The 10844-nt window shown below is 40.0% G+C and overlaps 1 protein-coding gene across 1 annotated transcript; it reads left to right on the top strand.

Annotated features, from left to right (window-relative positions):
- Positions 1-2043: 2043 nt before the first annotated feature.
- On the top strand, positions 2044-10484 carry MRPS9 (mitochondrial ribosomal protein S9; the record flags this gene model as incomplete). Its single annotated transcript, XM_009074832.1, has 5 exons — positions 2044-2146; positions 5413-5581; positions 6902-7010; positions 8237-8406; positions 10305-10484. Coding segments are annotated over 5 exons (643 nt in total), but the record flags the coding sequence as incomplete, so codon positions are not given.
- Between the last annotated feature and the right edge of the window lie 360 nt (positions 10485-10844).

Below are 10844 nucleotides of genomic sequence, written 5' to 3'. Positions count from 1 at the left end.
CCAACCAGGTTGATTCTATGATTTGTTTAATTATGACCATTTTTAGTAAGTGAATTTAGTTTCTCTTTTCATCTCTAACTTCTCTGCTGTGCACAACAAGCTCTTCAGCTAGTTAGCCACTGGACAGAAAAGCTCCATGTCAGTCAGAAGGGGCTGTGAGAGATGTACAGTTGTTAGTTTCGGAGTGCTTACAATCAGGATTGTCTTGGAAATGAGTATTTACTCTGAGTACTGTTTGCTCCTCTTGGGCTGTATCCTTGATTTTTCTATTTTAATACTTCTTGTGAGGATTTTATTTTAGAATATTAAGAAAGTCATTGAAAGAAATGGATACAGCTAGGAAGTTTTGATTTTTGGCATTCAGTGCTTCTCTCTGTTCTTTTTTTCACTGTCCCAAGTTATTCCTCTCTTTGTTCTTGCTGTGTATTTTCTAGCTAGATTTATGCATTGCTCCAGTTGCACATCATGTTGGTTTGTCACTTCTTAATTTCAGCCATTTGTTATTTATGTTTGGAAGAGAAAGGATTAATTTGCTGAGATGATTTCAATTTCTTAAATAACAGAAGTTCATGTTTCTTCACGATATAAATAGTGTCCTATGACCCACAGAATATTTTATCAGAGATTCATGTTAGTTTCTGAGCAGACAAGAGAACAAATGTATTTGGTTTCTTGGTGTGTGCTGCTGAAAAATAACTTGGCTGCTTACAGAGCTCAGCCAGTGGATTTACTGATGTGAAAAATGACCTAAAGCTAGTCAGAGATGAAAGGTTTTTTTCCCTGTTAGGTTTGTAAAAGCTCAGAGAATTTAAAGGATTTTCAAGACTTATTTTCCACACTGGATATGGTACTTCCTCTGAGATTAGTCTGGATAATTTATCTCCTAAGTGTAGGTAGAGGGTCAGTGGGAAGGGCTGGATTTTTGGTTTGGGTTGTTGGGGTTTTTTTCTGGTGGTTTTAAGTGGGTTTTATTTCCCCATAAAATAATCTATTGTGGACACATTCTGTAATATCAGCTGTAGGGTTAGGACCTGATTTTGATCTACTTCAAGTTTATAGCTTTTCACATGTAAAATATTTCATTGGTTTCACTGGAAGGATGTAAATGTAAATAATTCTTGAGTCTGTCAGGACTGGAAGCTTTTTCAAATTCCTGTTAAAACCTGCATTGATTCTGAATAAACATTTCTCATGTCCTGACTCAGAAAAGCATTAAAATACATGCTAAGAAGTAGTACTACTTAAAATCCTATTCAGGAGGAGTGTTTTACTGAATCACAGCTTCCTTAATGCTGCTGAAAACTGCTCCTAAAAAAACTCAAAGAGGTAAGAAACTAGTTAGAGCTTTGCCTTACATTTACCTGCTAATGTTGGTAAGTATATTTATGGTGCCATTCTGTTTAGTTGGTCACTTCATATCACGTGTATCTCACAGATTTATTTCAGGCATTGGGTTTTCTTTGTGTTAGCATATCTGTATGAGGCTGTTCTCTTATAAATCTCTGCTTTTGCTCTCATCAGTGCAGCTCCTGTGCTGAGCAGCTCCAGATCACACAGTAGATAGAATACAGGCTGTCACTGCTGCATTAGTTCTTCACTGTGCTTAGTGCTGGTGCAGTTCTTTGAATTGATCTGAAAAGTCAAGACCAGAGGCAAAAAAAGAATTTGATTTTAACATTCTGCCTTTGATTTTTGTCCTTTACTGCTGGTAAACCAAATTTTCCCTGGCAGCAGCCTTTTAAAAGTAAGTCCTGAGTTGTGGGGAAGATCACGTCCTATTACAGTATTAATCCAGCTCAGTTTCAGCCTTCAATAATATGAATAATGCATAGCTGATACTGATGATTTTCATGTGGTTAATTCAATACATGAAGCTATGAGCCCTTTCATAAGGCAGATCTTTTCAAATCAATGTAGACCTTCTCATGTTTACTATAGGAATGTGATCTGTGTTCATTTTGGATGGAGAATGTATTTCTGAAGGAAGACTGGCTGTATGTGTGGTCTTTTGTGATGTAACTGTAATTGCATGGTTAATTAAAGGAAGAATATATGTGATATTTTAAACAGAAACCTGGTTGGCAGCAGATGGCTGACTAAGATTGAATTGGAAGAAATGTTGTTAGAAAAACTGTCAGATACTGATGTAAGTAATTAATCTTTCTAATCTTAAGGAAGCTTGTCTTAAAAATAATGATTCTGGGTGCATTTTTGGATACTGAAAAGGTGCTGTGTAGAAGCAGGTGGTCTTTTTTTAAAAGAGTTTTCTTCCTTCTGATAAAGTCTATCTGTGTTCATAGCTCTGTCACATTGGTCTTGCTCTGAAGTGACCTGTGTTGATTATTTTATCTAGCACTGTACAGAACTATTAAGAGCTTTCCATTGTTGCTAACATAATTCAGTTTTACTCCTGGTAACATTGTGAGATCTAGAGCATTTGTTCCTTGTCATCTAATTATGTAGTCAGGAATGGAGTATAGTGACACCTTATAATAGCAAGAAGTAGTAATTTATCCTAGTTACAGATGAGAAATGAACAGGACTAGAACCTTTGTTACCTATTGGAGAGAAGAGGTAAATGTTCAGGATGGGAAACACGATGGATCTGTATCATGGTAAACCTGCACAGAGTTTCTGATTGTTTAATCTGAAGGATGACATAATAATGATAGAAGAAGCACAGAAGGTTTGTCAGAATAAGGAGTCCTTTTTCTTAGTGATCAGAAAAATCAAGTGTCAGAAACAAATTGCAAAACTCTATAGTTGATACAGATATCTCTTGTTCTATTCCCCTTGATATGAAGAGGGAAATATAGAGGGCAATTTATGTAGAGTATTTATGAATATAGAGGGGTATTTCTGTGTATAATGGAGAGGGGAAGGTTTTGCAGTTTCTTCAGTACCTGCAAACTGTATCACTCTCTGGGTTTGGAGTCCTTCTCTACATCTATCTCTGAGAATAAGACAATTCATCCTAATAGACCTTTCTCACTCAGAAAGTGAGACTCACTACTTCAAGTCTCACCCTACAGTCCCCTAAAGAGCATTAGATTTTCTAGCAGCAGGTTCAGCCTATGTGACCAGCTTGGTTTTCTTTTAGAAGCTTAAGCCTGAATATGACAGTACCAGAGAATGTAACTCTATTTGTCTGAACATCCCAAGTGTTTTCTCACCTAGAAGCAGTGTTCTTTAATCTCTGCTGTCCTGTGGACAGCATCATTGCAAAAATAACCTAACAGCAGCAAACATGCCCTTTGCTCACTTGTCATAACTTAGAAGTAGCTGCTGTAAATTATCCATCCTGGTGTACCCAGGAGATTCTCTCTGTCTTTCTTGCAGTAGAAGCCACTGTGATTTTAGTGTTTTCAGTAGCTTCTGCATTTGGAATAGCTGTTTTTCCTCTCAGAGCCAGGTCTAGTTGAACAACCAAACAGTTTGGTGTTCTTCACTGCTTGGTTATAGTACATTCTGCATCTGTAAAAGTAGGTTACAGTGAGCTTAAAAAAAACTCCAACCCGCCAACAAAAACCAAACACCAAACACTTGTACATACTGACCTCTCACATGTAAACCCACAAAGCCTTAGACTGTAGGAACAAATATTGTCTGAATGTATTTGAAACATCTCAGTATAAACTGCTAGTCTTACCTGCTCAAATTCTTGTATGTTTTGCCACTGCTACAGAATTTTCTATGGTGTTTGTATTGTTAAACAAAATCAGAGCTATGGACTTTTTTTTTTACTTTGCACTCTCCAAGTGAAAACTGTGGAAGTTTTCTTCTTCTGTAGTCTCTATAATTTTTGCTTTTTTGTATTTTCATATTTCTGCTATTCAAAGGCTTTACTACATGTCTGTCATCACAGAATCAGTTAGATTAGAAGGGACCACAATGGATCATCTGGTCCAACCTCCCTACTGCATCAGAGCCACCTTAGAGCACATGGCTCAGGATTGTGTCCAGATGGGTCTGGAATATCTCCAGTGAGGGAGAATCCACAACCTCTCTGGGCAATCTGTTCAGTGCTCAGTGACTGCACAGGGAAGAAGTTCTTCCTCATGTTCAGGTGGAACTTCCTGGGCATCGGTTTTTGCTGTTCCCTCTTGTTTTGTTGGTTTCCCCCACTGAGCAGAGTCTGATCATCCTCTTGGCACTTCCCATTCATGGACTTGAATCCATTAATGAGGTCCCTCTCAGTTGTCTCTTCTGGAGACTGCACAGCCCCAACTCCCTCAGCCTTTCCTCATCACTGAGGTGCTCCAGTCCCTTCAGCATCTTCCTTGCCCTCCCCTGGACCTGCTCCAGGAGCTCCATGTCCCTGTTGTCCTGAGGAGCCCAGAACTGGACACAATCCTCCAGGTGTGGCCTCATGAGGGCTGAGGAGAGAGGCAGGATCACCTCCCTCAAATATCATTAGATTTCCTATCAACTATCATATCGACTAGCATTAAACAGAAGTAGTTTTCAAGTGATGTCAGAGTTGCAGGGGCTATTGCTAAGTTACAAGAAGAGTAGTAATTTTGTGCACAAGACTCTGGCAACAAAGAGAAGAAAAAACACTTTTAATAACAATCTGCAAGTAAAAAAAATCTTTTAAAAATCATGTTATTAGATATGTATGAGCAATCCATTTTAGATGGTCCCCTGCCTTTATTTATATCCAGTGACTGCTCTCTGGTGCTCCTTGCAGGAACACTTGTGTGAGGACATCCCAGCCCTTAGCACAAATGGGTTAACACAGTTACGTGTATTTAATCACATGTTGAAGAACTTTGGAGGGAGGTGTAAGGGGGAAGGAGAACCACACAGTAGCAAAGGATAATTTATTTGAAGAGGTTGCCCTTAAAGTCAAGTATCTCTTGAATTTTGAAATAGCTTGATTGTTCAGTTTTAAAGGAAATCATAAACATTAAAGTAACTCAGCTTGAACAAAGAAAGAGAGATAGGCATTTTCTGTATATGTTATGAAATATAATCATTAAAGAGACTCAGTTTAGTGAAATAAAATTATTTCCAAGCAAATGAATATGCTGACTTAGTGGAAATCAGGTGAACATCTTTTCCTTTGGCCCTTTTAACACAGCAATAATAAAATAATTAAGACGCTCCTCAATGTTTTCTGTTTAAAAGTGAGAAGAACTTAATTCTAGTACAATAATTCTTCATTGCAAAGGGGTTGGTTATGCTCTGAACTAAAAGTTTCCCTGTTGCCTGAAGAGCTAGGTGTCTTTAGTCACACAGAAAATGATGCAACTGCATGCTGTTCTTGAATCAGCATGTAGGTGCAAAAGTGTCATCTTGTCAGAAGTCATCAATAAAAGTGAAGTAGGAAAGATCCATTCTATAAAAATAGAAAGTTTTAGCAAATACAATTACACTTGCATCCTTTAACGTGGTCTTGTTGTCTTACAGTATTTGAGATTTATTCAGCTCTTAGAAAAATTGGCAGCGTTGCCATGCGGTGACATGGAGGAGAAGTACATACAGAAGTTTTCCAAGGAAGTTCCTGTGCAGTTGCAGAAGGTGGTTATTGAGCCCTTGCAGTATGATGAGCGAGGAGTGGCCTTCAGCACTGGTGAAGGTAATAATTTCAAGTTGGCTTGTAATGACACAGAATTTTTTCCTCTTCACGTTGCTTTCTTTGTAGTATGTGCTGAGAGTCACTACTTTATGAATGCTGCATGTATAGATGTTCATGATCATAGAATCATAGAATCAACTGGGTTGGAAGAGACCTCCAAGATCATCTAGTCCAACCCTACCGTGGTTACTTGCCCATGACACCAAGTGCCACATCCAGTCTCAGCTTGAAAACCTCCAGGGATGGTGAATCCACCACCTCCCTGGGCAGCACATTCCAATGTCTGATCACTCTCTCCAGAAAAAATCTCTTCCTAATATCCACCCTAACCCTCCCCTGGCAGAGCTTGAGTCTGTGCCCTCTTGTCCTGCTGCTGGTTGCCTGGGAGAAGAGACCAACCCCCATGATGTTAATGACATACCAAGTTACGACGTGCTCTGCTAACAAAGTGGAAGTTTTTATCCCAGACTATATCAACTGTTAGTTTTTATCTGTATTTCCTTACAGTAGTACCTCTGCAGAGGTTTGTGCTATGTATGCGAAGTGCTGGTCCTGCCCTTGGGACACAACAGCCCATGCAGCTCCAGGCTGGGGGAACAGTGGGGACAGAGGTGTTGGGCACAAAGTGACTTGGCAGTGCTGGTGGCACAGCTCAGTGGGAGCCAAGAGTGTTCACAGGTGGCCAAGAAGGCCAAGGGCATCTTGGTCTGGCCCCAGCAGAGTGTGTCAGCAGCACTAGGGCAGTGCTCATCCCCCTGCACTGGGCACTGGGGAGGTCCCAGCTCAGTGCTGTGCTCAGCTTTGTTCCCCTCACTTTAAAAAGGACATTGAAACTATTGCACTTAGAACTAAGTGTAAATAGTAATTTCTGAGAAAACTATGTTAATGGTGCATAGTTACTGCTTATACCAGGATAATGAAAGTGTTAATCTCTCCCATGTGAATATTCTTAAACTTATGTACCTTTTTAGGATTTTATAAAGTATTTTAATACTACTAGAAATTGTACTTATTGTAAATGTAGGAAGGAGTTCAACAAACTGTTTATTTTCATCTACTGTGACATCACCAGGCCAAGAAAATGTCCAGATCTATGGAAGATATAGTGTTACCTTTATCTCCTTCCAACACACGCTTCTTCCTCTCTTAATAGGCATTGATTAAAATATATTGAAAGCTCGTTGTTCTTTTTGTGACCTCACCCTAAAAACCAAACAGCTGGCACTGTATGAAAGTCTTGAGGTTTGCTTGACATTTTGGGCACTTGAAGTTCTGTAGAATCTTTAAGCCTTATAACAGATTTGGTTTAATTTCTTTAAGGTAGAAGAAAAACTGCAAGAGCTACTGCAGTCGTTCATGACAACGGGAGTGGAAAAATCACAGTGAATGGAATAGACATTTTGCACTACTTCCCAGTGCTGCAGGACAGGTGAGAGCACTGTGACATGCTGTGTCCTTACTCTACTTTAATCATTCCAGCCAAAGTAATGCCATGCATTTATATGTTGGTGCTGTGTTCTTGTTTCTGTGTAAGTATCTGGTTTATGGAAATGGCTCTTGCATTTTCTCCTAATTTGCAGGAGTTTGGGAACTGATAGATAAACCTTACTCTGTGCTTCTTGTCTCTCCATTTCTGATGGGATGCAAAACCCAAGAGCACAGAGTGTATGAATAGTTCCAATTTTAGTCCCCTCAGAAAAGGTTTGGAGATTATTTTAACAATAAATAATAAGCATTATCTTTAAGTGTTCCCTGGGAGATTTGTAAATTGGATGCATGTATAATTCCTCTGGCATACAGTAACTTAGAGGAAACAAACTATGTGAGACATTTCATGTGAAGCTTCAGATTTTGGAGGATGTGCACAGAATCACAGAATCAGTTCGGTTGGAAGGGACCACAATGGGTCATCTGGTCCAACCTCCCTACTCCAGCAGGGCCACCCTAGAGCACATGGCTCAGGGTTGTGTCCAGATGGTTCTGGAATATCTCCAGTGAGGGAGAATCCGCCTCTCTGGACAATCTGTTCAGTGCTCAGTGACTGCACAGGGAAGAAGTTCTTTCTTGTATTCAGGTCAAACCTCCTGGGCATCAGTTTTTGCCTGTTATCTCTTGTTTTATTGGTTTCCGCAACTGAGAAGAGTTTGGCTCCATCATCTTGGCACTTCTTGTTCATGTACCTGAATACATTAATGAAGTTCCTCTCAGTTGTCTCTTCTGGAGGCTGAACAGGCCCAACTCCCTCAGCCTTTCCTCAGCAGTGAGGTGCTCCAGTCTGATACAGAGAAGACTCCTCATAAGGCTGACATAAGGTTTCTATCCCTTCTGTGATTTTGATTCTTATTTTATATTGTGGTTTTTAAGCTCAAGAATGGAGGGAGAGATTGCTCAATTTCAATATCCAGAGCTGACAGATGTTGGCATCGATAGATAAGTAGTGTAATAAAGTAATTGTAAAATGAAACCTCAAATATTTACCATTGGCAGTTGGAATATGCTTCTAGCTGCTAATTTCCTATTGATTTGAATGAGGTCTGAATGCCTTTCTGGGTCTTTGCCCAAAAATTAACTCTGGTTTTGTGTGTACTAGGAGAAGAAATGTGCTTAGCATGGAACTTTATGTACTTGTATATGTTTAATTTTTCTTCTTTTTAGGGAACAGTTGTTGTTCCCTTTCCAGTTTCTTGACAGAATTGGAAAACACGACACGATTTGCACAGTCTCTGGTGGAGGAAGATCTGCACAGGCTGGAGCAATACGTTTAGCCACTGCAAGAGCCTTAAGGAGTTTTGTGACAGAAAAGGAGGTGGAATTCATGAGGCAAGGTAGGAACTGAAATTATTTCAGTGTTTCTTAATGTGTTTCTGGTAATTAACAGAATTAATGCAAGGATCATTAAGGTTCAGATTTGAGTAAATAATCCCAGTGAAACCCTGTGTATTGTATGAAAGGGATCTGCATTTACTTCTAAATTGTTTTCACTTGTTTCCTAGCATCCTTTGTGCACATTTTGGATGACTTCTTGAGCACTTTTCCATCTGTTTATGACCTCTTTTAGGTCTGTTAACCAGCTTATGTTGCCTGAACATAGAATCACAAAACATGAATGTGTATTCACTAATAAATAAGTCTGGATCAGGCATTAGTGAGCTGTAAGGTACTAAGATTGTGTTTTGTTTCACTTGATTAGTCACATCTGTAGAGTGGTCAGACACTGGAATGAATTGCCCAGGGAGGTGGTGGAGTCACCATCCCTGGAAATGTTGAAGAGGTGTCTGGATCTGGCACTGGAGGATCTGGTTTAGAGGTTCCAGCAGTGACAGGTGAATGGTTGGACTTGGTGATCTTAGAGGTCTCCTCCTATGTTGATGGTTCTGTGGTCTTGTTCTTGTTTTAAAATGTTTTATTCTTGGACACTGGAAGGTTAGCTGTGAAGGGAAAGGAATGAGCATAAACATGTTGCAAGCAACTAGCCAAACTGAAGGAGCTTCTTTCCTCTCTTGCATTATTTAGCATGTACAAGTTACCTAAGATAAGATGGAATTTGTTGAGGTGACAGCAGGATTTGATGCCTCTCAGTGATGAGATGCCACGCTGTTTCAGCAAATACACAGTTATGAAGAGAGCTTTTAACTATGCTCTCTCTGGCCTAGTAGCAAGAGTACCTGCCTGGATTACTGGCAGAACTGCTGTGATTTTTTTCATTCTATTGCCATCCATGGCACCAAAGTTATCTTCATGCTACTGTCTTTGCAGCATGTTTCTTTGATGACACCTATTCAGTAATGACAGTATGACTTGCTGGGAATCCCTTTGTACACTGACATGGTAATGAGTTTGGTGTCTGTACTGAGATCAGCGTAATTCTGAGCAGTTGGACATAGCTAAATATGCTTTGGAAACACCAAAGCAGTGGTCTCCAAAGTTGGGTGTGTGCACCCCACCTGATCCAGTGGGATTCTGTAAGAGAATCTGTAGAGTTTGTAGTGTATGTAACTTACAAATTAATAAATCACATGCAGTGGAGGTGCATGCTGAAAAATGTTTTACTGATAGGACTGTGATCAAAAAAAGGTTGGAGACTTCTGCTCTAAAGGCTTAAGCAATAGGGATAGATAGATAGAAAACAGTGTGGGACTTCATAGTGGTTTGTAAAGGACAATGTGAAGAAGTTCAGTTACTAAAAAGAAGTTAAAATGTTAGAGGATCGTAGAATCATGGAATCAAACGGATTGGAAAAGACCTCCAAGATCATCAAGTCCAACCCTACCGTGGTTACTTGGCCATGACACCAAGTGCCACATCCAGTCTCAGCTTGGAAACCTCCAGGGATGGTGAATCCACCACCTCCCTGGGCAGCACATTCCAATGCCTGAGCACTCTCTCCACAAAAAATCTCTTCCTAATATCCAACCTAACCCTTCCCTGGCAGAGCTTGAGTCTGTGCCCTCTTGTCCTGCTGCTGGTTGCCTGGGAGGAGAGACCAACCCCCACCTGACTCCAACCTCCTGTCAGGGAGTTGTAGAAGGTGATGAGGTCTCCCCTGATCTGGTGACACTCTTTGCAGTGTGGTTTTACACTGCGTCTTTACCCCTCTAGGTGTTACGGTTCATATTGTTAGTGAAAGTCCAAGTTATTGGCTGCCTTGAATCCCTCACATGTGATGTATCCATAATATTCAGTAGGAGCAGTAAACATGTGGGTAATTCTCTGTGTTTTGTAGCTGGATTGCTAACAGTTGACCCTCGTGTGAAGGAACGGAAGAAGCCTGGTCAAGAGGGAGCCAGACGGAAGTTCACCTGGAAAAAACGATAAGTTTGGGTATTTCAAGAATGGCAGAGTGCTGCCAAAATTTCTGATTTAAAACTGTTGTGTAAATTTATTCAGTAATAAAGACTTTTTTTTTTCTGCTACAATCACTACGTTTTGTCTGTTTGAAAAGCAGCAAACAAGTTTCTTGAAATGTATTTAAAATTGTGGAAGATGCTGGTGCAGTTTTAGAAGGCTAAATATAAAATAGTAGCGCATGTGCCAACTTGGCCTCTTAGCTCCACCAAAATTAATAACAATTTAGGAAACTGTTGGTGGATTATAACTTTGAAAAATCAGTGTATTTGTTTAATGACTTAGTGATATAAATTCTGAAATTAGGCAGCTCCTACCCAGGTGTGTGGACATCTTTGACGTGCCTCCCTCTCAGCCTCACAGGTATCTCAGGGTAAGTGACAACTTCCCACCTAAGTGATGGTGGAGTTGAGAAGCT

This window comes from Acanthisitta chloris, unplaced genomic scaffold, assembly GCF_000695815.1.
Source record: "Acanthisitta chloris isolate BGI_N310 unplaced genomic scaffold, ASM69581v1 scaffold9145, whole genome shotgun sequence".
Taxonomy (NCBI): domain Eukaryota; kingdom Metazoa; phylum Chordata; class Aves; order Passeriformes; family Acanthisittidae; genus Acanthisitta; species Acanthisitta chloris.
The sequence above is the reverse complement of the archived record's forward strand: the minus strand, read 5'-3'. Positions and strand labels throughout refer to the sequence as shown.